At 40.0% G+C, this 27,705-nt stretch overlaps 1 protein-coding gene across 1 annotated transcript; it reads right to left on the bottom strand.

Moving 5' to 3' along the window:
• Positions 1-3,627: 3,627 nt before the first annotated feature.
• Positions 3,628-27,463, bottom strand: LOC128712625 (uncharacterized). Its single transcript, XM_053807513.1, has 3 exons — positions 27,172-27,463; positions 7,692-8,312; positions 3,628-6,650 (listed from the first exon to the last, which is right to left on the bottom strand). The coding sequence occupies exons 1-3, from the start codon at positions 27,461-27,463 to the stop codon at positions 3,628-3,630; spliced, it is 3,936 nt and encodes a 1,311-aa protein (XP_053663488.1).
• Between the last annotated feature and the right edge of the window lie 242 nt (positions 27,464-27,705).

Here is a 27,705-nt window from a genome sequence, read left to right as displayed (position 1 = left end):
TTTTCAAAAATTCTAAAAAATTTCAAAAATTGAAAATTTTGTTTTCGCTCGGAAAGCTTCAAAAAGTATCATTTGGGCCTCCTAGACTATGACAAGGAACCTGCGATTATCACAACAAATTTCAGGTACCTAGCTCCGGGTCTCGCCGATACCGGTTTTGGCCAATTTTTAAGCCCCGGAGTTGAATTTTTTTTCAAAAATTCTAAAAAATTTCAAAAATTGAAACTTTTTTTTTCGCTCAGAAAGCTTCAAAAAGTATCATTCGGGCCTCCTAGACTATGACAAGAAACCTGCGATTATCACAACAAATTTCAGGTACCTAGCTCCGGGTCTCGCCGATACCGGTTTTGGCCAATTTTTAAGCCCCGGAGTTGAATTTTTTTCAAAAATTCTAAAAAATTTCAAAAATTGAAATTTTTTTTTTCGCTCAGAAAGCTTCAAAAAGCATCATTCGGGCCTCCTAGACTATGACAAGGAACCTGCGATTATCACAAAAATATTCAGGTACCTAGCTCCGGGTCTCGCCGATACCGGTTTTGGCCAATTTTTAAGCCCCGTAGTTGATTTTTTTTCGAAAATTCTAAAAAATTTCAAAAATTGAAAATTTTTTTTTCGCTCAGAAAGCTTCAAAAAGTATCATTTGGGCCTCCTAGACTATGACAAGGAACCTGCGATTATCACAAAAAATGTCAGGTACCTAGCTCCGGGTCTCGCCGATACCGGTTTTGGCCAATTTTTAAGCCCCGGAGTTGAATTTTTTTCAAAAATTCTAAACAATTTCAAAAATTGAAAATTTTGTTTTCGCCCAGAAAGCTTCAAAAAGTATCATTCGGGCCTCCTAGACTATGACAAGGAACCTGCGATTATCACAAAAAATTTCAGGTACCTAGCTCCGGGTCTCGCCGATACCGGTTTTGGCCAATTTTTAAGCCACGGAGTTGAATTTTTTTCAAAAATTCTAAAAAATTTCAAAAATTGAAATTTTTTTTTCGCTCAGAAAGCTTCAAAAAGTATCATTCGGGCCTCCTAGACTATGACAAGGAACCTGCGATTATCACAAAAAATTTCAGGTACCTAGCTCCGGGTCTCGCTGATACCGGTTTTGGCCAATTTTTAAGCCCCGGAGTTGATTTTTTTTCAAAAATTCTAAAAAATTTCAAAAATTGAAATTTTTTTTTCGCTCAGATAGCTTCAAAAAGTATCATTCGGGCCTCCTAGACTATGACAAGAAACCTGCGATTATCACAAAAAATTTCAGGTACCTAGCTCCGGGTCTCGCCGATACCGGTTTTGGCCAATTTTTAAGCCCCGGAGTTGAATTTTTTTCAAAAATTCTAAAAATATTTCAAAAATTGAAATTTTTTTTTTCGCTCAGAAAGCTTCAAAAAGTATCATTCGGGCCTCCTAGACTATGACAAGAAACCTGCGATTATCACAAAAAATTTCAGGTACCTAGCTCCGGGTCTCGCCGATACTGCTTTTGGCCAATTTTTAAGTACCGGAGTTGAATTTTTTTCAAAAATTCTAAAAAATTTCAAAAATTGAAAATTTTTTTTTCGCTCAGAAAGCTTCAAAAAGTATCATTCGGGCCTCCTAGACTATGACAAGGAACCTGCGATTATCACAAAAAATTTCAGAGACCTAGCTCCGGGTCTCGCCGATACCGGTTTTGGCCAATTTTTAAGCCCCGGAGTTGAATTTTTTTTCAAAAATTCTAAAAAATTTCAAGAATTGAAACTTTTTTTTTCGCTCAGAAAGCTTCAAAAAGTATTATTCGGGCCTCCTAGACTATGACAAGGAACCTGCGATTATTACAACAAATTTCAGGTACCTAGCTCCGGGTCTCGCCGATACCGGTTTTGGCCAATTTTTAAGCCCCGGAGTTGAATTTTTTTTCAAAAATTCTAAAAAATTTCAAAAATTGAAACTTTTTTTTTCGCTCAGAAAGCTTCAAAAAGTATCATTCGGGCCTCCTAGACTATGACAAGAAACCTGCGATTATCACAAAAAATTTCAGGTACCTAGCTCCGGGTCTCGCCGATACCGGTTTTGGCCAATTTTTAAGCCCCGGAGTTGAATTTTTTTCAAAAATTCTAAAAAATTTCAAAAATTGAAATTTTTTTTTTCGCTCAGAAAGCTTCAAAAAGCATCATTCGGGCCTCCTATACTATGACAAGGAACCTGCGATTATCACAAAAATATTCAGGTACCTAGCTCCGGGTCTCGCCGATACCGGTTTTGGCCAATTTTAAAGCCCCGGAGTTGATTTTTTTTCAAAAATTCTAAAAAATTTCAAAAATTGAAATTTTTTTTTCGCTCAGAAAGCTTCAAAAAGTATCATTCGGGCCTCCTAGACTATGAAAAGGAACCTGCGATTATCACAAAAAATGTCAGGTACCTAGCTTCGGGTCTCGCCGATACCGGTTTTGGCCAATTTTTAAGCCCCGGAGTTGATTTTTTTTCAAAAATTCTAAAAAATTTCAAAAATTGAAAATTTTTTTTTCGCTCAGAAAGCTTCAAAAAGTATCATTCGGGCCTCCTAGACTATGACAAGGAACCTGCGATTATCACAAAAAATTTCAGGTACCTAGCTTCGGGTCTCGCCGATACCGGTTTTGGCCAATTTTTAAGCCCCGGAGTTGAATTTTTTTTCGAAAATTGTAAAAAAATTTCAAAAATTGAAAATTTGTTTTCGCTCAGAAAGCTTCAAAAAGTATCATTCGGGCCTCCTAGACTATGACAAGTGTTGTCCGGGCTCCGCCGAGCACCAACCAGCCGCGAAGGTAGCTGGTCTCCCGGTGCCGCCAGATTCCGAGCAACAAGAATGCTCGCCGATTGTCGCCGCTCTACGGTGTCTTCACCGACAGGATTCGCGCTTCGCAGCGACTGCCTTCCAGCTAGTTGCCCCAAGCTTGCGGGGGCCTATGCGGACGGAAGGGGAACCCTGCCAAATGTTGAACACAGCAGTTCGAAACGCTCGGAACGAGCCCCTTGGTTGCGAAGGAGAGGAGAGTGACCACCGCCTGAACGCCTACTAGTGTCCAACCAAAATTACCTCGGGTAGGGTTCCGATTGGATTAGAAGGCTTGCGAGGAATGCGAACGATTTCGGTAAAAATAATTCTCTGCACTCAATTTCTCCTTGCTACTGATTTATGATTTATTTTCCACCCATAGTCGTCATTTTCATACATTTTGTTTTAGCGATGTTTAACTTTCCGTTAAGTAAAAACATATCCCTTCCGCTTCCTTAAGGCGCAAAAATAATTTACTTAAAAGCTCCGGGAAATTCAGGATTTGAACATCCTTAATTCCGCATACTAAGCTCGCTTGTTGCTGTTGTGCCTACGCACCTCCGACGCACTCGGCTCGCTCAGAAGCGCATAGTAGATGCGTGAGTAATCACGCCTCTTAGTATCTACGCTTGCTTTCTACCACTCACGCATCCTTTCATACGGTTACTTTTGCGATCGCGCATCGACACCCACGCTTGTCACTCACGTAGTTAAGCCACGCCCCGTATGAGTGGTGCACTTAAACTTAGCCTGAGCGACATCCTTACCCTCGTAATACAACTACTAGTAATTGGATTACAAAACAATTAATCGCGATTGGCTAACTAACTGTCTTATTCTTGGTTTCGTTTCATTTTTGCGACATCGTTTCTTCCACCTATCTCATTTCGTCTTTTGCCATTTACATTTAGTATGTGTTCCTTCTGTCTAACATTCACTAATGCTACTTTCACCACCGGTCTTTTTAATACGCCGTTTACGGTTCGCACTTCTACTGATCGCACTTGATCGTCTGCCGCACGATATACTTTTGTGATTCGCCCCTTTAACCATTTTCCAGGAGTTGCATTGTCATCGGTCAGGACCACTAAGTCGTCTTCTTTCAGCGGCTCGACCTTGTTTGTCCATTTATCACGTTTCAGCAGAGTGGGCAGGTATTCTCGCTTCCATTTATCCCAAAACACCTTCGAGTGATGTTGGACCTGCTTGTACTGCTTGACATCGATGCTAGAAGTCATCAGTGATAAGGGGGGCACGGCACTACCGCTTCGACCTATCAAAAAATGAAAAGGAGTAAGGATTTCCTCCTCGTCGTTAGTCACCGGGATGTGTGTCAATGGCCGAGAGTTCAAGATGAACTCGATCTCAATTAACGTGGCCACTAGCGTTTCCGGCGACGGTTTCCTCAGCCTCCATTCGTCCATCATTTGCCGCAACCCTTTCTTTATCGTTTGGATTTGTCGCTCCCAAATACCGCCAAAGTGTGGTGCTGAAGGCGGATTGAAGTGCCATTCAATGTTGTATTGGATCGCTGCTTCCTTTCCCATCCGATCGTTGATGTCGGCGACCAGGTTGCTTAGTTCCCTATCAGCTCCAATAAAGTTAGTGCCATTGTCACTGTACAGATGGCCGATTTTTCCTCTCCGATGTTGAAAATTCTTCAAACAGACTAAGAAGCTGTCAGTGTCCAGTTTCTTAGCCAACTCTAGATGCACAGCCCTTGTGGACATGCAGATGAAAATCACACCCCAACGTTTCTCCGTCGATCTTCTTATGGCTACTTCAAATGGTCCGAAGTAGTCAACGCCGGTGTGCAGGAATGGTGATGTATAGGGATTGGCTCTAAATTCCGGTAAGGGAGCCATCAGGGGTGGTGCTGGCTTGCAGGCATGTAAGATGCACCATTGGCAGCATCTTTTGACGTTGTTCAGGACCGCACGCACGTTGATGATCCAAAATTCTTGTCGCAGATTGCCAATAACAACATTATCGGCTTGGTGTAAGGATTGTTCATGGTAGTCTCGTACTAGTAGCTTCGTGATTCGGTGTTTTTGCGGTATGATAATCGGGCATCGAGTGCCTGGTGGTATTACCTCTAAATTCTCTAATCTGCTTCTTGACCGCATGATACCCCGGTCATCCAGGAATGGCACCAACTTGTTCAGTATACTTTGTTTGCTCACTGGGGTTTCCTTTTCTAGAGCCGAATACTCCGCTGGAAAGCACTCGCGCTGCGCTCTGATGTACATCATTGCCTTAACAGCCGCTACGTCCGACGTTCTTGTAGTCGGTGAAAACCTTGTCTTGTCCTTTAGATAATGGACAAACTTTCGAAGAATTACTCCATGCCGCACTAACTTCCTCCAGTCTGAGTAGTAGTCCTCGTTCAGCAGCTTACGTTCTTCAAAATGATGCATAACGCGTTCCTCTTCTGCTGTAGGCTTTATGCGAGCCTGTGGCCACATGGTTTCCTGTTGCAGTAAAAACGATGGGCCATGCTTCCATACATCATCAGTCGCCGTTATCTTCGTCGCTCGGTCGGCGGGATTTTCTTTAGTGGGCACCCACCGCCACTGATCCATGGCAGAAGTCTCGAGTATTTCGCTGACTCGATGGGCGACAAACTGATGGTATTTTCTTTTGCGGTTCACGATCCACCCTAGTACCGTTTGTGAATCACTCCAGTAAGTCGTCTTTTCAATCGTTACTCGTAGCTCCTGTTTCACCAAATGCGTGAGTCGCACTCCCAGCACGGCTGCCTGCAACTCGAGTCTCGGGATAGATAAGTTTTTTAAAGGAGCCACTCGCGCTTTTGCAGCAAGTAAATGCGTCGTGTACTTTTGTCCGTTGAAACTTCTAAGGTACACGCACGCCGCGAATGCTTCTTCCGATGCGTCTACGAACGTGTGCAGTTCGATTGATTGTGTTTTCGCCGGTATGACGCATCGTGAGACTTCGAATCGATTTGCCTCTTTCACTAGAATCAACCATTCACGCCATTTAACTCCAAGATCTTCAGGTATACGTTCATCCCAATCGGTCATTGCTCTGTGTAGCGATCGTAGCAATATTCTTCCTTGAATGGTTATGTAACTGAGCAGACCTAAGGGATCGTAGATGCTCATAACGAAACTTAGTACCTCTCTTTTCGTCGGGTTCTGTTTGGACAAGAGATCGGTGCGGACGTTATCATATTTGATGTTGTACCCTAAACAGTCGGATACGATGTTCCAATGCACTCCCAGTATCTTATCATACGTTCCGTGTTTCTCTTCGAAAAAGACAACTGATTCACCACTTTGTCGTCTTTCAGAGGGGATCGCACTTAGCAAGCATTCCGAATTGCTGATAAAATTGCGTATGAAGAAGCTAGCCTGATCGTGGACGGTGATGACTTGCTTGGTAGTCTCTTTAGCTTCTATCTCGGTGGAAAAACTGTCAATGTAATCGTCTACGTAATGTTGGTTTAGTATGGCTTTGTAAGCCTTCGGGTGGGATTGCTTGCAGCGCCGCGCATTTTCATTCTTCACTGCTTGGGCGCATGCCGGTGAGCATGTGGCGCCGAAGGTCATCACTTGCATCGTGTAGATTTCTGGCGGTTTTTCTTCATTGCATCCGCGCCATAGGACACACTGCGCCTGTTGATCTTCGGGACGCACTTTCACTTGGTGGAACATTTCTTTGATGTCCCCAGCCACAGCTATCTTCCCCTCGCGAAATCTAATCAATATTCCGAATAGTGATGTTAAAGCATCTGGCCCCGGTAGGAGTTGCGAGTTCAGTGACACTCCTTCGATCTTTGATGCCGCATCGAAAACGATTCTGGGTTTAGGTTCTGGTTTGTTTCGATTAATCACTATGAAATGCGGGATGTAGAACAAACGTTGGTTTGGCTTCAGTAACTCTGAAGGAGTTAGTTTTCGTAGGTATCCCTTTTCTTCATATTCTTTAAAAGTTCTAATTGCCCATTCTTTTAATTCCGGTTGTTTCTTTAATTGTTTTTCTAGACTTTTCAGCCTTCCGAGGGCGTTTCCGTAGCTGTCTGGGAAATGAATATTATCTGACTTCCAGAGAAGACCGATTTCATATCTTCCGTCTTCATATTTCATGGTTTCCCGCATAATATTCAAAGCCTTTTCATCTTCATCACTACATACTGGTTTAGCCGTTAACTTTACGCCAAAATCTTCCGTCGAAAAGTATTGTTGAAGCATTTCGTCCATACACTCATCTTCTCTCATTATAAACAGCCTTTCTGGGTCGTCGCTTTTAACCTCTTCATTCCCAAATATCATCCAGCCGAGTTTAGTTTCGATCGCTATTGGCTGGTTACATAGGCCTTCCTTCTTATTTAAGGGCACGATTAAGTGGCTGTGTTTTAAACCGATTAATATTGTTGGTCGAACGTTAGCGTAGCTATTTACTGGCACATTTTTAAGATGAGGGTATTCGTTTTTCATCGTTTCTACGTTGATGGTTTGCACGGGAAGATTTAGGTTTTGCACCGTTCTCACTTCATCGATGAGATGTTCTATTTTGTTTGCCCCCATAATGCTTAGCTTCACTCTGCGGCTTGTCATGTCGCAGGCTTGGATGTCCCCAGTCCACTTCATTCTGAGGGGATCAGACGCTCCGTCTAGTTCTAATAATCCGGCTACGCCTTCTTCTAGAAGTGTTAGAGATGAACCAGGATCTAAAAAGGCGTATGTTTTGACGGATGAAGACCCATTACGCAGGGTGACTGGAGTAATTTGGTAGTATATCTTTCTCTTGTCGGTGGTCGTATCATGATGTTGTACGTGGTGCTTCACTGGGTGCGATTCTGTTTCCGTATTATGCATCAACGGATGATGGTTTCTCGTGCAGCCATTGACGCCACAACCCTTCCACAACTTACAATCCTTAATCTGGTGATTCGAGAAACGTAGACACCCATGACACAGTTTAGCTGCTTTCACCGTAGCCCACTTATCGGCGATAGTCTTGCCTTTAAAGGCCTCACATTGTATCACTGAGTGATTGTTTCCGCATTCTGGACACGTAAAGCCTTTCTTTTCGTTTGTTGGCTGTAGGGAGCGTTGATCTTGCTGTTTAAAATCGTCTTCGTGTAACAGAAGATGATCTCGTCCTGACCCTTTCACTACTCGTCGGATCTTACGAGCTAGCAACTTCAACCAATCGTTTAACTCGTTTAGTGTTGTATGTTCTCCCGTTCGCAGCTCGGATGTATAATCGATCCATTCCAACTGATAGGATATGGGCATTCTTGCCATGACGTCATCGATCAACCTCGGATCATTTAAGTAGTTCGTACAATTCAACGCCGTGACGTTCATCACTAAGTTGTCGATCGCATCAGCCAGCTCAGGAATCTTATAGGGGTTCTCTATTCGTACCTTGAGAACTTCTTTCACCATTTCCCGGTACACTACTTCGGGTCTTCCGAAGGATTCTTCAAGCCTGTCAATAATGGCCGGTACGTTGAGCGGATCGAGCATTAGGGGTCTTACGCTCTTTTCTGCTTCCCCACGTAAGGCACGTTGTATTCGGTGAAGATTTTCGAGCTGGGTAAACTTGCCTTGTTTCGTTGTTTCCAACAACGTTTTCTTAAACCTTGGCCAGTCCTTTGGCTTGCCGTCAAATGTCGGAAGAATAATAAGGCTCTCTCGCCTGAGCATCGTTTCAATGTTCTTATCGTTGGGCCTTGATCCACCAAAGTCTCTCAAAACCTTAGTAATCTCCTTTACCAACGACGCTTCATCGCCGCTGAACGTCCCATGTTCTTTCCCCTTTGACGTTGACGACTGCTGCGAACTAACACTGGGGCGTAAAGAACATTTCACACATAGAAACGGCTGGTCGGCCGTTGGAGGTTCGGTGAGTTTTGCACATTTCAAATGGAACCAACGGTCACAGTCATCGCACTGCACCATATGGCCATCAGATTCGTCAGGCTTAGTGCATAGCCTACACGATCCGTTTTCGTTATCCACAAAAAACTTCTTTTTGGTCGCCATCTTCTCTCGATCTCGACCAATCAGGTGTCAACCTTCTCGCTCTTGCGTCCGAGCTTCTACGCTGGGTCTGCCGAATTCAACGATGCCACACGCTGGTCTGGTCGCACCGTCCGTGCTCAACCAGCTCCGAAGTCGATGCCGTACACCGTCCGTGCACACAACCTGGTCACTTCTTGTTTCGCGGTACGTATCCGCGCGCCTAGCGTACACTAAGCGTCGTGGAACCTAACGATTGCTAGGTTCCTCTCTGGAGCCACCACTGTTGTCCGGGCTCCGCCGAGCACCAACCAGCCGCGAAGGTAGCTGGTCTCCCGGTGCCGCCAGATTCCGAGCAACAAGAATGCTCGCCGATTGTCGCCGCTCTACGGTGTCTTCACCGACAGGATTCGCGCTTCGCAGCGACTGCCTTCCAGCTAGTTGCCCCAAGCTTGCGGGGGCCTATGCGGACGGAAGGGGAACCCTGCCAAATGTTGAACACAGCAGTTCGAAACGCTCGGAACGAGCCCCTTGGTTGCGAAGGAGAGGAGAGTGACCACCGCCTGAACGCCTACTAGTGTCCAACCAAAATTACCTCGGGTAGGGTTCCGATTGGATTAGAAGGCTTGCGAGGAATGCGAACGATTTCGGTAAAAATAATTCTCTGCACTCAATTTCTCCTTGCTACTGATTTATGATTTATTTTCCACCCATAGTCGTCATTTTCATACATTTTGTTTTAGCGATGTTTAACTTTCCGTTAAGTAAAAACATATCCCTTCCGCTTCCTTAAGGCGCAAAAATAATTTACTTAAAAGCTCCGGGAAATTCAGGATTTGAACATCCTTAATTCCGCATACTAAGCTCGCTTGTTGCTGTTGTGCCTACGCACCTCCGACGCACTCGGCTCGCTCAGAAGCGCATAGTAGATGCGTGAGTAATCACGCCTCTTAGTATCTACGCTTGCTTTCTACCACTCACGCATCCTTTCATACGGTTACTTTTGCGATCGCGCATCGACACCCACGCTTGTCACTCACGTAGTTAAGCCACGCCCCGTATGAGTGGTGCACTTAAACTTAGCCTGAGCGACAACAAGGAACCTGCGATTATCACAAAAAATTTCAGGTACCTAGCTCCGGGTGTCGCCGATACCGGTTTTGGCCAATTTTTAAGCCCCGGAGTTGAATTTTTTTTCAAAAATTCTAAAAAATTTCAAAAATTGAAATTTTTTTTTTCGCTCAGAAAGCTTCAAAAAGTATCATTCGGGCCTTCTAGACTATGACAAGGAACCTGCGATTATCACAAAAAATTTCAGGTACCTAGCTCCGGGTTTCGCCGATACCGGTTTTGGCCAATTTTTAAGCCCCGGAGTTGAATTTTTTTTCAAAAATTCTAAAAAATTTCAAAAATTGAATTTTTTTTTTTCGCTCAGAAAGCTTCAAAAAGTATCATTCGGGCCTCCTAGACTATGACAAGAAACCTGCGATTATCACAAAAAATTTCAGGTACCTAGCTCCGGGTCTCGCCGATACCGGTTTTGGCCAATTTTTAAGCCCCGGAGTTGATTTTTTTTCGAAAATTCTGAAAAATTTTAAAAATTGAAAATTTTTTTTTCGCTCGGAAAGCTTCAAAAAGTATCATTCGGGCCTCCTAGACTATGACAAGGAACCTGCGATTATCACAAAAAATTTCAGGTACCTAGCTCCGGGTCTCGCCGATACCGGTTTTGGCCAATTTTTAAGCCCCGGAGTTGAATTTTTTTTCAAAAATTCTAAAAAATTTCAAAAATTGAAAATTTTTTTTTCGCTCAGAAAGCTTCAAAAAATATCATTCGGGCCTCCTAGACTATGACAAGGAACCTGCGATTATCACAAAAAATTTCAGGTACCTAGCTCCGGGTCTCGCCGATACCGGTTTTGGCCAATTTTTAAGCCCCGGAGATGATTTTTTTTCGAAAATTCTAAAAAATTTCAAAAATTGAAAATTTTTTTTTCGCTCAGAAAGCTTCAAAAAGTATCATTCGGGCCTCCTAGACTATGACAAGGAACCTGCGATTATCACAATAAATGTCAGGTACCTAGCTCCGGGTCTCGCCGATACCGGTTTTGGCCAATTTTTAAGCCCCGGAGTTGAATTTTTTTCGAAAATTCTAAAAAATTTCAAAAATAGAAATTTTTTTTTTGCTCAGAAAGCTTCAAAAAGTATCATTCGGGCCTCCTAGACTATGACAAGGAACCTGCGATTATCACAAAAAATGTCAGGTACCTAGCTCCGGGTCTCGCCGATACCGGTTTTGGCCAATTTTTAAGCCCCGGAGTTGAATTTTTTTCGAAAATTCTAAAAAATTTCAAAAATTGAAAATTTTTTTTTCGCTCAGAAAGCTTCAAAAAGTATCATTCGGGCCTCCTAGACTATGACAAGAAACCTGCGATTATCACAACAAATTTCAGGTACCTAGCTCCGGGTCTCGCCGATACCGGTTTTGGCCAATTTTTAAGCCCCGGAGTTGAATTTTTTTCGAAAATTCTAAAAAATTTCAAAAATTGAAATTTTTTTTTCGCTCAGAAAGCTTCAAAAAGTATCATTCGGACCTTCTAGACTATGACAAAGAACCTGCGATTATCACAAAATATGTCAGGTAACTAGCTCCGGGTCTCGCCGATACCGGTTTTGGCCAATTTTTAAGCCCCGGAGTTGAATTTTTTTCGAAAATTCTAAAAAATTTCAAAAATTGAAAATTTTTTTTTCGCTCAGAAAGCTTCAAAAAGTATCATTCGGGCCTCCTAGACTATGACAAGAAACCTGCGATTATCACAAAAAATTTCAGGTACCTAGCTCCGGGTCTCGCCGATACCGGTTTTGGCCAATGTTTAAGCCCCGGAGTTGAATTTTTTTCAAAAATTCTAAAAAATTTCAAAAATTGAAATTTTTTTTTCGCTCAGAAAGCTTCAAAAAGTATCATTCGGGCCTCCTAGACTATGACAAGGAACCTGCGATTATCACAAAAAATGTCAGGTACCTAGCTCCGGGTCTCGCCGATACCGGTTTTGGCCAATTTTTAAGCCCCGGAGTTGAATTTTTTTCGAAAATTCTAAAAAATTTCAAAAATTGAAAATTTTTTTTTCGCTCAGAAAGCTTCAAAAAGTATCATTCGGGCCTCCTAGACTATGACAAGGAACCTGCGATTATCACAAAAAATTTCAGGTACCTAGCTTCGGGTCTCGCCGTACCGGTTTTGGCCAATTTTTTAGCCCCGGAGTTGAATTTTTTTCAAAAAGTCTAAAAAATTTCAAAAATTGAAAATTTTTTTTTCGCTCAGAAAGCTTCAAAAAGTATCATTCGGGCCTCCTAGACTATGACAAGGAACCTGCGATTATCACAAAAAATGTCAGGTACCTAGCTCCGGGTCTCGCCGATACCGGTTTTGGCCAATTTTTAAGCCCCGGAGTTGAATTTTTTTTCAAAAATTCTAAAAAATTTCAAAAATTGAAAATTTTTTTTTCGCTCAGAAAGCTTCAAAAAGTATCATTCGGGCCTCCTAGACTATGACAAGGAACCTGCGATTATCACAAAAAATTTCAGGTACCTAGCTCCGGGTCTCGCCGATACCGGTTTTGGCCAATTTTTAAGCCCCGGAGTTAAATTTTTTTCGAAAATTCTAAAAAATTTCAAAAATTGAAAATTTTGTTTTCGCTCAGAAAGCTTCAAAAAGTATCATTCGGGCCTCCTAGACTATGACAAGGAACCTGCGATTATCACAAAAAATTTCAGGTACCTAGCTCCGGGTCTCGCCGATACCGGTTTTGGCCAATTTTTAAGCCCCGGAGATGATTTTTTTTCGAAAATTCTGAAAAATTTCAAAAATTGAAAATTTTTTTTTCGCTCAGAAAGCTTCAAAAAGTATCATTCGGGCCTTCTAGACTATGACAAGGAACCTGCGATTATCACAATAAATGTCAGGTACCTAGCTCCGGGTCTCGCCGATACCGGTTTTGGCCAATTTTTAAGCCCCGGAGTTGAATTTTTTTCGAAAATTCTAAACAATTTCAAAAATAGAAATTTTTTTTTTTGCTCAGAAAGCTTCAAAAAGTATCATTCGGGCCTCCTAGACTATGACAAGGAACCTGCGATTATCACAAAAAATGTCAGGTACCTAGCTCCGGGTCTCGCCGATACCGGTTTTGGCCAATTTTTAAGCCCCGGAGTTGAATTTTTTTCGAAAATTCTAAAAAATTTTAAAAAATTGAAAATTTTTTTTTTCGCTCAGAAAGCTTCAAAAAGTATCATTTGGGCCTCCTAGACTATGACAAGGAACCTGCGATTATCACAAAAAATGTCAGGTACCTAGCTCCGGGTCTCGCCGATACCGGTTTTGGCCAATTTTTAAGCCCCGGAGTTGAATTTTTTTCAAAAATTCTAAACAATTTCAAAAATTGAAAATTTTTTTTTCGCTCAGAAAGCTTCAAAAAGTATCATTCGGGCCTCCTAGACTATGACAAGGAACCTGCGATTATCACAAAAAATTTCAGAGACCTAGCTCCGAGTCTCGCCGATACCGGTTTTGGCCAATTTTTAAGCCCCGGAGTTGAATTTTTTTTCAAAAATTCTAAAAAATTTCAAAAATTGAAACTTTTTTTTTCGCTCAGAAAGCTTCAAAAAGTATCATTCGGGCCTCCTAGACTATGACAAGGAACCTGCGATTATCACAAAAATTTTCACGTACCTAGCTCCGGGTCTCGCCGATACCGGTTTTGGCCAATTTTTAAGCCCCGGAGTTGAATTTTTTTTCAAAAATTCTAAAAAATTTCAAAAATTGAAAATTTTTTTTTTGCTCAGAAAGCTTCAAAAAGCATCATTCGGGCCTCCTAGACTATGACAAGGAACCTGCGATTATCACAACAAATTTCAGGTACCTAGCTCCGGGTCTCGCCGATACCGGTTTTGGCCAATTTTTAAGCCCCGTAGTTGATTTTTTTCGAAAATTCTAAAAAATTTCAAAAATTGAAAATTTTTTTTTCGCTCAGAAAGCTTCAAAAAGTATCATTCGGGCCTCCTAGACTATGTCAAGGAACCTGCGATTATCACAAAAAATTTCAGGTACCTAGCTCCGGGTCTCGCCGATACCGGTTTTGGCCAATTTTTAAGCCCCGGAGTTGAATTTTTTTCAAAAATTCTAAAAAATTTCAAAAATAGAAAATTTTGTTTTCGCTCGGAAAGCTTCAAAAAGTATCATTTGGGCCTCCTAGACTATGACAAGGAACCTGCGATTATCACAAAAAATTTCAGGTACCTAGCTCCGGGTCTCGCCGATACCGGTTTTGGCCAATTTTTAAGCCCCGGAGTTGAATTTTTTTCGAAAATTCTAAACAATTTCAAAAATTGAAAATTTTTTTTCGCTCAGAAAGCTTCAAAAAGTATCATTCGGGCCTCCTAGACTATGACAAGGAACCTGCGATTATCACAAAAAATTTCAGGTACCTAGCTCCGGGTCTCGCCGATACCGGTTTTGGCCAATTTTTAAGCCCCGGAGTTGAATTTTTTTTCAAAAATTCCAAAAAATTTCAAAAATTGAAAATTTTTTTTTCACTCAGAAAGCTTTAAAAAGTATCATTCGGGCCTCCTAGACTATGACAAGAAACCTGCGATTATCACAAAAAATTTCAGGTACCTAGCTCCGGGTCTCGCCGATACTGGTTTTGGCCAATTTTTAAGTACCGGAGTTGAATTTTTTTCAAAAATTCTAAAAAATTTCAAAAAATTGAAAATTTTTGTTTTGCTCAGAAAGTTTCAAAAAGTATCATTCGGGCCTCCTAGACTATGACAAGGAACCTGCGATTATCACAACAAATTTCAGGTACCTAGCTCCGGGTCTCGCCGATACCGGTTTTGGCCAATTTTTAAGCCCCGGAGTTGAATTTTTTTTCAAAAATTCCAAAAAATTTCAAAAATTGAAAATTTTTTTTTCGCTCAGAAAGCTTCAAAAAGTATCATTCGGGCCTCCTAGACTATGACAAGGAACCTGCGATTATCACAAAAAATGTCAGGTACCTAGCTCCGGGTCTCGCCGATACCGGTTTTGGCCAATTTTTAAGCCCCGGAGTTGAATTTTTTTCTAAAATTCTAAAAAATTTTAAAAATTGAAAATTTTTTTTTCGCTCAGAAAGCTTCAAAAAGTATCATTCGGGCCTCCTAGACTATGACAAGGAACCTGCGATTATCACAAAAAATTTCAGGTACCTAGCTCCGGGTCTCGCCGATACCGGTTTTGGCCAATTTTTAAGCCCCGGAGTTGAATTTTTTTTCAAAAATTCTAAAAAACTTCAAAAATTGAAAATTTTTTTTTCACTCAGAAAGCTTTAAAAAGTATCATTCGGGCCTCCTAGACTATGACAAGAAACCTGCGATTATCACAAAAAATTTCAGGTACCTAGCTCCGGGTCTCGCCGATACTGGTTTTGGCCAATTTTTAAGTACCGGAGTTGAATTTTTTTCAAAAATTCCAAAAAATTTCTAAAATTGAAATTTTTTTTTTCGCTCAGAAAGCTTCAAAAAGTATCATTCGGGCCTCCTAGACTATGACAAGGAACCTGCGATTATCACAAAAAATTTCAGGTACCTAGCTCCGGGTCTCGCCGATACCGGTTTTGGCCAATTTTTAAGCCCCGGAGTTGAATTTTTTTCAAAAATTCTAAAAAATTTCAAAAAATTGAAATTTTTTTTTCGCTCAGAAAGCTTCAAAAAGCATCATTCGGGCCTCCTAGACTATGACAAGGAACCTGCGATTATCACAAAAATATTCAGGTACCTAGCTCCGGGTCTCGCCGATACCGGTTTTGGCCAATTTTTAAGCCCCGTAGTTGATTTTTTTCGAAAATTCTAAAAAATTTCAAAAATTGAAAATTTTTTTTTCGCTCAGAAAGCTTCAAAAAGTATCATTCGGGCCTCCTAGACTATGACAAGGAACCTGCGATTATCACAAAAAATTTCAGGTACCTAGCTCCGGGTCTCGCCGATACCGGTTTTGGCCAATTTTTAAGCCCCGGAGTTGAATTTTTTTCAAAAATTCTAAAAAATTTCAAAAATTGAAAATTTTGTTTTCGCTCGGAAAGCTTCAAAAAGTATCATTTGGGCCTCCTAGACTATGACAAGGAACCTGCGATTATCACAACAAATTTCAGGTACCTAGCTCCGGGTCTCGCCGATACCGGTTTTGGCCAATTTTTAAGCCCCGGAGTTGAATTTTTTTTCAAAAATTCTAAAAAATTTCAAAAATTGAAACTTTTTTTTTCGCTCAGAAAGCTTCAAAAAGTATCATTCGGGCCTCCTAGACTATGACAAGAAACCTGCGATTATCACAAAAAATTTCAGGTACCTAGCTCCGGGTCTCGCCGATACCGGTTTTGGCCAATTTTTAAGCCCCGGAGTTGAATTTTTTTCAAAAATTCTAAAAAATTTCAAAAATTGAAATTTTTTTTTTCGCTCAGAAAGCTTCAAAAAGCATCATTCGGGCCTCCTAGACTATGACAAGGAACCTGCGATTATCACAAAAATATTCAGGTACCTAGCTCCGGGTCTCGCCGATACCGGTTTTGGCCAATTTTTAAGCCCCGTAGTTGATTTTTTTCGAAAATTCTAAAAAATTTCAAAAATTGAAAATTTTTTTTTCGCTCAGAAAGCTTCAAAAAGTATCATTTGGGCCTCCTAGACTATGACAAGGAACCTGCGATTATCACAAAAAATGTCAGGTACCTAGCTCCGGGTCTCGCCGATACCGGTTTTGGCCAATTTTTAAGCCCCGGAGTTGAATTTTTTTCAAAAATTCTAAACAATTTCAAAAATTGAAAATTTTGTTTTCGCCCAGAAAGCTTCAAAAAGTATCATTCGGGCCTCCTAGACTATGACAAGGAACCTGCGATTATCACAAAAAATTTCAGGTACCTAGCTCCGGGTCTCGCCGATACCGGTTTTGGCCAATTTTTAAGCCACGGAGTTGAATTTTTTTCAAAAATTCTAAAAAATTTCAAAAATTGAAATTTTTTTTTCGCTCAGAAAGCTTCAAAAAGTATCATTCGGGCCTCCTAGACTATGACAAGGAACCTGCGATTATCACAAAAAATTTCAGGTACCTAGCTCCGGGTCTCGCCGATACTGGTTTTGGCCAATTTTTAAGTACCGGAGTTGAATTTTTTTCAAAAATTCTAAAAAATTTCAAAAATTGAAAATTTTTTTTTCGCTCAGAAAGCTTCAAAAAGTATCATTCGGGCCTCCTAGACTATGACAAGGAACCTGCGATTATCACAAAAAATTTCAGAGACCTAGCTCCGGGTCTCGCCGATACCGGTTTTGGCCAATTTTTAAGCCCCGGAGTTGAATTTTTTTTCAAAAATTCTAAAAAATTTCAAGAATTGAAACTTTTTTTTTCGCTCAGAAAGCTTCAAAAAGTATCATTCGGGCCTCCTAGACTATGACAAGGAACCTGCGATTATCACAACAAATTTCAGGTACCTAGCTCCGGGTCTCGCCGATACCGGTTTTGGCCAATTTTTAAGCCCCGGAGTTGAATTTTTTTCAAAAATTCTAAAAAATTTCAAAAAATTGAAATTTTTTTTTTCGCTCAGAAAGCTTCAAAAAGCATCATTCGGGCCTCCTAGACTATGACAAGGAACCTGCGATTATCACAAAAATATTCAGGTACCTAGCTCCGGGTCTCGCCGATACCGGTTTTGGCCAATTTTTAAGCCCCGTAGTTGATTTTTTTCGAAAATTCTAAAAAATTTCAAAAATTGAAAATTTTTTTTTCGCTCAGAAAGCTTCAAAAAGTATCATTCGGGCCTCCTAGACTATGTCAAGGAACCTGCGATTATCACAAAAAATTTCAGGTACCTAGCTCCGGGTCTCGCCGATACCGGTTTTGGCCAATTTTTAAGCCCCGGAGTTGAATTTTTTTCAAAAATTCTAAAAAATTTCAAAAATTGAAAATTTTTCGCTCGGAAAGCTTCAAAAAGTATCATTTGGGCCTCCTAGACTATGACAAGGAACCTGCGATTATCACAAAAAATGTCAGGTACCTAGCTCCGGGTCTCGCCGATACCGGTTTTGGCCAATTTTTAAGCCCCGGAGTTGAATTTTTTTCAAAAATTCTAAAAAATTTCAAAAATTGAAATTTTTTTTTTCGCTCAGAAAGCTTCAAAAAGCATCATTCGGGCCTCCTAGACTATGACAAGGAACCTGCGATTATCACAAAAATATTCAGGTACCTAGCTCCGGGTCTCGCCGATACCGGTTTTGGCCAATTTTTAAGCCCCGTAGTTGATTTTTTTCGAAAATTCTAAAAAATTTCAAAAATTGAAAATTTTTTTTTCGCTCAGAAAGCTTCAAAAAGTATCATTTGGGCCTCCTAGACTATGACAAGGAACCTGCGATTATCACAACAAATTTCAGGTACCTAGCTCCGGGTCTCGCCGATACCGGTTTTGGCCAATTTTTAAGCCCCGGAGTTGAATTTTTTTTCAAAAATTCTAAAAAATTTCAAAAATTGAAATTTTTTTTTCGCTCAGATAGCTTCAAAAAGTATCATTCGGGCCTCCTAGACTATGACAAGAAACCTGCGATTATCACAAAAAATTTCAGGTACCTAGCTCCGGGTCTCGCCGATACCGGTTTTGGCCAATTTTTAAGCCCCGGAGTTGAATTTTTTTCAAAAATTCTAAAAATATTTCAAAAATTGAAATTTTTTTTTTCGCTCAGAAAGCTTCAAAATGTATCATTCGGGCCTCCTAGACTATGACAAGAAACCTGCGATTATCACAAAAAATTTCAGGTACCTAGCTCCGGGTCTCGCCGATACTGGTTTTGGCCAATTTTTAAGTACCGGAGTTGAATTTTTTTCAAAAATTCTAAAAAATTTCAAAAATTGAAAATTTTTTTTTCGCTCAGAAAGCTTCAAAAAGTATCATTCGGGCCTCCTAGACTATGACAAGGAACCTGCGATTATCACAAAAAATTTCAGAGACCTAGCTCCGGGTCTCGCCGATACCGGTTTTGGCCAATTTTTAAGCCCCGGAGTTGAATTTTTTTTCAAAAATTCTAAAAAATTTCAAGAATTGAAACTTTTTTTTTCGCTCAGAAAGCTTCAAAAAGTATCATTCGGGCCTCCTAGACTATGACAAGGAACCTGCGATTATCACAAAAAATTTCAGGTACCTAGCTCCGGGTCTCGCCGATACCGGTTTTGGCCAATTTTTAAGCCCCGGAGTTGAATTTTTTTCAAAAATTCTAAAAAATTTCAAAAAATTGAAATTTTTTTTTTCGCTCAGAAAGCTTCAAAAAGCATCATTCGGGCCTCCTAGACTATGACAAGGAACCTGCGATTATCACAAAAATATTCAGGTACCTAGCTCCGGGTCTCGCCGATACCGGTTTTGGCCAATTTTTAAGCCCCGTAGTTGATTTTTTTCGAAAACTCTAAAAAATTTCAAAAATTGAAAATTTTTTTTTCGCTCAGAAAGCTTCAAAAAGTATCATTTGGGCCTCCTAGACTATGACAAGGAACCTGCGATTATCACAAAAAATGTCAGGTACCTAGCTCCGGGTCTCGCCGATACCGGTTTTGGCCAATTTTTAAGCCCCGGAGTTGAATTTTTTTCAAAAATTCTAAACAATTTCAAAAATTGAAAATTTTGTTTTCGCCCAGAAAGCTTCAAAAAGTATCATTCGGGCCTCCTAGACTATGACAAGGAACCTGCGATTATCACAAAAAATTTCAGGTACCTAGCTCCGGGTCTCGCCGATACCGGTTTTGGCCAATTTTTAAGCCACGGAGTTGAATTTTTTTCAAAAATTCTAAAAAATTTCAAAAATTGAAATTTTTTTTTCGCTCAGAAAGCTTCAAAAAGTATCATTCGGGCCTCCTAGACTATGACAAGGAACCTGCGATTATCACAAAAAATTTCAGGTACCTAGCTCCGGGTCTCGCTGATACTGGTTTTGGCCAATTTTTAAGTACCGGAGTTGAATTTTTTTCAAAAATTCTAAAAAATTTCAAAAATTGAAAATTTTTTTTTCGCTCAGAAAGCTTCAAAAAGTATCATTCGGGCCTCCTAGACTATGACAAGGAACCTGCGATTATCACAAAAAATTTCAGAGACCTAGCTCCGGGTCTCGCCGATACCGGTTTTGGCCAATTTTTAAGCCCCGGAGTTGAATTTTTTTTCAAAAATTCTAAAAAATTTCAAGAATTGAAACTTTTTTTTTCGCTCAGAAAGCTTCAAAAAGTATCATTCGGGCCTCCTAGACTATGACAAGGAACCTGCGATTATCACAACAAATTTCAGGTACCTAGCTCCGGGTCTCGCCGATACCGGTTTTGGCCAATTTTTAAGCCCCGGAGTTGAATTTTTTTCAAAAATTCTAAAAAATTTCAAAAAATTGAAATTTTTTTTTTCGCTCAGAAAGCTTCAAAAAGCATCATTCGGGCCTCCTAGACTATGACAAGGAACCTGCGATTATCACAAAAATATTCAGGTACCTAGCTCCGGGTCTCGCCGATACCGGTTTTGGCCAATTTTTAAGCCCCGTAGTTGATTTTTTTCGAAAATTCTAAAAAATTTCAAAAATTGAAAATTTTTTTTTCGCTCAGAAAGCTTCAAAAAGTATCATTCGGGCCTCCTAGACTATGTCAAGGAACCTGCGATTATCACAAAAAATTTCAGGTACCTAGCTCCGGGTCTCGCCGATACCGGTTTTGGCCAATTTTTAAGCCCCGGAGTTGAATTTTTTTCAAAAATTCTAAAAAATTTCAAAAATTGAAAATTTTTCGCTCGGAAAGCTTCAAAAAGTATCATTTGGGCCTCCTAGACTATGACAAGGAACCTGCGATTATCACAAAAAATGTCAGGTACCTAGCTCCGGGTCTCGCCGATACCGGTTTTGGCCAATTTTTAAGCCCCGGAGTTGAATTTTTTTCAAAAATTCTAAAAAGTTTCAAAAATTGAATTTTTTTTTTTCGCTCAGAAAGCTTCAAAAAGCATCATTCGGGCCTCCTAGACTATGACAAGGAACCTGCGATTATCACAAAAATATTCAGGTACCTAGCTCCGTGTCTCGCCGATACCGGTTTTGGCCAATTTTTAAGCCCCGTAGTTGATTTTTTTCGAAAATTCTAAAAAATTTCAAAAATTGAAAATTTTTTTTTCGCTCAGAAAGCTTCAAAAAGTATCATTTGGGCCTCCTAGACTATGACAAGGAACCTGCGATTATCACAACAAATTTCAGGTACCTAGCTCCGGGTCTCGCCGATACCGGTTTTGGCCAATTTTTAAGCCCCGGAGTTGAATTTTTTTTCAAAAATTCTAAAAAATTTCAAAAATTGAAATTTTTTTTTCGCTCAGATAGCTTCAAAAAGTATCATTCGGGCCTCCTAGACTATGACAAGAAACCTGCGATTATCACAAAAAATTTCAGGTACCTAGCTCCGGGTCTCGCCGATACCGGTTTTGGCCAATTTTTAAGCCCCGGAGTTGAATTTTTTTCAAAAATTCTAAAAATATTTCAAAAATTGAAATTTTTTTTTTCGCTCAGAAAGCTTCAAAATGTATCATTCGGGCCTCCTAGACTATGACAAGAAACCTGCGATTATCACAAAAAATTTCAGGTACCTAGCTCCGGGTCTCGCCGATACTGGTTTTGGCCAATTTTTAAGCCCCGGAGTTGAATTTTTTTCAAAAATTCTAAAAAATTTCAAAAATTGAAAATTTTTTTTTCGCTCAGAAAGCTTCAAAAAGTATCATTCGGGCCTCCTAGACTATGACAAGGAACCTGCGATTATCACAAAAAATTTCAGAGACCTAGCTCCGGGTCTCGCCGATACCGGTTTTGGCCAATTTTTAAGCCCCGGAGTTGAATTTTTTTTCAAAAATTCTAAAAAATTTCAAGAATTGAAACTTTTTTTTTCGCTCAGAAAGCTTCAAAAAGTATCATTCGGGCCTCCTAGACTATGACAAGGAACCTGCGATTATCACAACAAATTTCAGGTACCTAGCTCCGGGTCTCGCCGATACCGGTTTTGGCCAATTTTTAAGCCCCGGAGTTGAATTTTTTTCAAAAATTCTAAAAAATTTCAAAAAATTGAAATTTTTTTTTTCGATCAGAAAGCTTCAAAAAGCATCATTCGGGCCTCCTAGACTATGACAAGGAACCTGCGATTATCACAAAAATATTCAGGTACCTAGCTCCGGGTCTCGCCGATACCGGTTTTGGCCAATTTTTAAGCCCCGTAGTTGATTTTTTTCGAAAATTCTAAAAAATTTCAAAAATTGAAAATTTTTTTTTCGCTCAGAAAGCTTCAAAAAGTATCATTCGGGCCTCCTAGACTATGTCAAGGAACCTGCGATTATCACAAAAAATTTCAGGTACCTAGCTCCGGGTCTCGCCGATACCGGTTTTGGCCAATTTTTAAGCCCCGGAGTTGAATTTTTTTCAAAAATTCTAAAAAATTTCAAAAATTGAAAATTTTTCGCTCGGAAAGCTTCAAAAAGTATCATTTGGGCCTCCTAGACTATGACAAGGAACCTGCGATTATCACAAAAAATTTCAGGTACCTAGCTCCGGGTCTCGCCGATACCGGTTTTGGCCAATTTTTAAGCCCCGGAGTTGAATTTTTTTCGAAAATTCTAAACAATTTCAAAAATTGAAAATTTTTTTTCGCTCAGAAAGCTTCAAAAAGTATCATTCGGGCCTCCTAGACTATAACAAGGAACCTGCGATTATCACAAAAAATGTCAGGTACCTAGCTCCGGGTCTCGCCGATACCGGTTTTGGCCAATTTTTAAGCCCCGGAGTTGAATTTTTTTCAAAAATTCTAAAAAATTTCAAAAATAGAAATTTTTTTTTTCGCTCAGAAAGCTTCAAAAAGTATCATTCGGGCCTCCTAGACTATGACAAGGAACCTGCGATTATCACAAAAAATTTCAGGTACCTAGCTCCGGGTCTCGCCGATACCGGTTTTGGCCAATTTTTAAGCCCCGGAGTTGATTTTTTTTCAAAAATTCTAAAAAATTTCAAAAATTGAAAATTTTGTTTTCGCTCGGAAAGCTTCAAAAAGTATCATTTGGGCCTCCTAGACTATGACAAGGAACCTGCGATTATCACAAAAAATTTCAGGTACCTAGCTCCGGGTCTCGCCGATACCGGTTTTGGCCAATTTTTAAGCCCCGGAGTTGAATTTTTTTCGAAAATTCTAAACAATTTCAAAAATTGAAAATTTTGTTTTCGCTCGGAAAGCTTCAAAAAGCATCATTCGGGCCTCCTAGACTATGACAAGGAACCTGCGATTATCACAAAAATATTCAGGTACCTAGCTCCGGGTCTCGCCGATACCGGTTTTGGCCAATTTTTAAGCCCCGTAGTTGATTTTTTTCGAAAATTCTAAAAAATTTCAAAAATTGAAAATTTTTTTTTCGCTCAGAAAGCTTCAAAAAGTATCATTCGGGCCTCCTAGACTATGTCAAGGAACCTGCGATTATCACAAAAAATTTCAGGTACCTAGCTCCGGGTCTCGCCGATACCGGTTTTGGCCAATTTTTAAGCCCCGGAGTTGAATTTTTTTCAAAAATTCTAAAAAATTTCAAAAATTGAAAATTTTGTTTTCGCTCGGAAAGCTTCAAAAAGTATCATTTGGGCCTCCTAGACTATGACAAGGAACCTGCGATTATCACAAAAAATTTCAGGTACCTAGCTCCGGGTCTCGCCGATACCGGTTTTGGCCAATTTTTAAGCCCCGGAGTTGAATTTTTTTCAAAAATTTCAAAAAATTGAAATTTTTTTTTTCGCTCAGAAAGCTTCAAAAAGCATCATTCGGGCCTCCTAGACTATGACAAGGAACCTGCGATTATCACAAAAAATTTCAGGTACCTAGCTCCGGGTCTCGCCGATACCGGTTTTGGCCAATTTTTAAGCCCCGGAGTTGAATTTTTTTCAAAAATTCTAAAAAATTTCAAAAAATTGAAATTTTTTTTTCGCTCAGAAAGCCTCTTTCGGGCCTCCTAGACTATGACAAGGAACCTGCGATTATCACAAAAATATTCAGGTACCTAGCTCCGGGTCTCGCCGATACCGGTTTTGGCCAATTTTTAAGCCCCGTAGTTGATTTTATTCGAAAATTCTAAACAATTTTAAAAATTGAAAATTTTTTTTTCGCTCAGAAAGCTTCAAAAAGTATCATTCGGGCCTCCTATGACAAGAAACCTGCGATTATCACAAAAAAATTCAGGTACCTAGCTCCGGGTCTCGCCGATACCGGTTTTGGCCAATTTTTAAGCCCCGGAGTTGAATTTTTTTCAAAAATTCTAAAAAATTTCAAAAATAGAAAATTTTTTTTTCGCTCAGAAAGCTTTAAAAAGTATCATTCGGGCCTCCTAGACTATGACAAGGAACCTGCGATTATCAAAAAAAATTTCAGGTACCTAGCTCCGGGTCTGGCCGATACCGGTTTTGGCCAATTTTTAAGCCCCGGAGTTGAATTTTTTTCGAAAATTCCAAAAAATTTCAAAAATTGAAAATTTTTTTTTCGCTCAGAAAGCTTCAAAAAGCATCATTCGGGCCATCTAGACTATGACAAGGAACCTGCGATTATCACAAAAAATTTCAGGTACCTAGCTTCGGGTCTCGCCGATACCGGTTTTGGCCAATTTTTAAGCCCCGGAGTTGAATTTTTTTTCAAAAATTCTAAAAAATTTCAAAAATTGAATTTTTTTTTTTCGCTCAGAAAGCTTCAAAAAGCATCATTCGGGCCTCCTAGACTATGACAAGGAACCTGCGATTATCACAAAAAATTTCAGGTTCCTAGTTCCGGGTCTCGCCGATACCGGTTTTGGCCAATTTTTAAGCCCCGGAGTTGAATTTTTTTCGAAAATTCTAAAAAATTTCAAAAATTGAAAATTTTTTTTTCGCTCAGAAAGCTTCAAAAAGTATCATTCGGGCCTTCTTGACTATGACAAGGAACCTGCGATTATCACAAAAAATTTCAGGTACCTAGCTCCGGGTCTCGCCGATACCGGTTTTGGCCAATTTTTAAGCCCCGGAGTTGAATTTTCTCAAAAATTCTAAAAAATTTCAAAAATTGAAATTTTTTTTTTTCGCCCAGAAAGCTTCAAAAAGTATCATTCGGGCCTCCTAGACTATTACAAGGAACCTGCGATTATCACAAAAAATGTCAGGTACCTAGCTTCGGGTCTCGCCGATACCGGTTTTGGCCAATTTTTAAGCCCCGGAGTTGAATTTTTTTTCAAAAATTCTTAAAAATTTTAAAAATTGAAAATTTTTTTTTCGCTCAGAAAGCTTCAAAAAGTATCATTCGGGCCTCCTAGACTATGACAAGAAACCTGCGATTATCACAAAAAATTTCAGGTACCTAGCTCCGGGTCTCGCAGATACCGGTTTTGGCCAATTTTTAAGCCTCGGAGTTGAATTTTTTTCAAAAATTCAAAAAAATTTCAAAAATAGAAATTTTTTTTTCGCTCAGAAAGCTTTAAAAAGTATCATTCGGGCCTCCTAGACTATGACAAGAAACCTGCGATTATCACAAAAAATTTCAGGTACCTAGCTCCGGGTCTCGCCGATACCGGTTTTGGCCAATTTTTAAGCCCCGGAGTTGAATCTTTTTCGAAAATTCCAAAAAAATTTAAAAATTGAAAATTCTTTTTTCGCTCAGAAAGCTTCAAAAAGTATCATTCGGGCCTTCTAGACTATGACAAGGAACCTGCGATTATCACAAAAAATTCAGGTACCTAGCTCCGGGTCTCGCCGATACCGGTTTTGGCCAATTTTTAAGCCCCGGAGTTGAATTTTTTTTCAAAAATTCTAAAAAAATTCAAAAATTGAAAATTTTTTTTTTCGCTCAGAAAGCTTCAAAAAGCATCATTCGGGCCTCCTAGACTATGACAAGGAACCTGCGATTATCACAAAAAATTTCAGGTACCTAGCTCCGGGTCTCGCCGATACCGGTTTTGGCCAATTTTTAAGCCCCGGAGATGATTTTTTTTCGAAAATTCTAAAAAATTTCAAAAATTGAAAATTTTTTTTTCGCTCAGAAAGCTTCAAAAAGTATCATTCGGGCCTTCTAGACTATGACAAGGAACCTGCGATTATCACAAAAAATTTCAGGTACCTAGCTCCGGGTCTCGCCGATACCGGTTTTGGCCAATTTTTAAGCCCCGGAGTTGAATTTTTTTTCAAAAATTCTAAAAAATTTCAAAAATTGAAATTTTTGTTTTCGCTCAGAAAGCTTCAAAAAGTATCATTCGGGCCTCCTAGACTATGACAAGGAACCTGCGATTATCACAAAAAATTTCAGGTACCTAGCTCCGGGTCTCGCCGATACCGGTTTTGGCCAATGTTTAAGCCCCGGAGTTGAATTTTTTTCGAAAATTCTAAAAAATTTCAAAAATTTAAAATTTTTTTTTCGCTCAGAAAGCTTCAAAAAGTATCATTCGGGCCTCCTAGACTATGACAAGGAACCTGCGATTATCACAAAAAATTTCAGGTACCTAGCTCCGGGTCTCGCCAATACCGGTTTTGGCCAATTTTTAAGCCCCGGAGTTGAATTTTTTTCAAAAATTCTAAAAAATTTCAAAAATTGAAAAATTTTTTTTCGCTCAGAAAGCTTCAAAAAGTATCTGTGGAATATTCACGAAACTGGTTGTTATAGGAGTGCTCAAAGCGTCTAATGTTTCCGCCGTCCGGTTTGCAACTGTGTATTCATCTGTCCCTTTTTAATCCATTTACAATTCATGATTAATCCTATAGTTCATTATCTTTGCTCTAGATCGATTGTCAAGGTTGCTAGTGTTGTCCTATCCTAAGGTGTATAATTCATGCAATGTTATCCTATTCCGTGTAATTATGGTCATTATTGTAGATTTCAATTATTATTTTATAACTAATTCTTACATTTCCGGCCACCAAAGAAGGAACTTCTTTTAATTTTAATGCATGGAACCTAAATCCGTATTCCGCTTCGAGTGTTGAATCTATCCTTATCCTTCTAATCGTTCCGTATGTATGTGTTAGTGCACTGTTTGTTATCGCTGTCAACTATCAAACAGATCAAAACAAACAAAACGTGGTTTGCCGCTGCATGCTATTCAGTGCCACTGCCGATCTTCCTATCCAAATTGTTAAGCACATCTGGATTGGGTAACATTGCCAAACGGTTTGCTGCGCGTACGATGGTTTTGCCCGAAGCTGAGCGCAGCGTCACTACGCGAACAATTCCGTCCTTCCCGGGATGAATCGAAACAATACAACCCATCGGCCACAAGGTAGGATGCAGGTTGTCTTCCTTAATGATCACCAGTTGATTTTCTTTTAGGGAAACTGATTTACCATTGCAATATTTGGCTCGAGCGTGCAATTGCTGAATATACTCCGGATACCATCGAGACCAAATATTTCGCATGTGCTTTTGCACTAGCTGATACTCCTTCAGGCGATTGTCTGGCATGTCGGTGTAGTTGGCGTCTGGTACTGCTTGCATGCTGCTACCGATGAGAAAATGTCCCGGTGTTAAGGGTTCCATATCTGATGGCTCGTCCGATAGATGAGTGATTGGTCGGGAATTCAAGCATTGCTCGACTTGTGCCAGCAGGGTAAGCATATTTTCCTGTGTTATGCTCATTGTTCCGAAGGTTCTAATTATGTGTTTTTTAGCTGCCTTCACCGCCGCCTCCCATAATCCTCCAAATTGCGGTGTTCGCGGCGGAATAAAATTCCACTTCATCTCGTTCATCGCACACCAATCAAACAGTGTAGTTCGATCATCTTTGTTGCATTTTAGCATCTTATAAATCCGATTGAGCTCATGCGATGCTCCCTTGAATGTAGTTGCGTTGTCTGAGTGTAGTTCCTTTATCTTCCCGC

This window comes from Anopheles marshallii, chromosome 3, assembly GCF_943734725.1.
Source record: "Anopheles marshallii chromosome 3, idAnoMarsDA_429_01, whole genome shotgun sequence".
In the NCBI taxonomy this organism is placed as follows: domain Eukaryota; kingdom Metazoa; phylum Arthropoda; class Insecta; order Diptera; family Culicidae; genus Anopheles; species Anopheles marshallii.
Note: the sequence above shows the minus strand (reverse complement) of the source record. Positions and strands in the feature narration are given on the sequence as shown.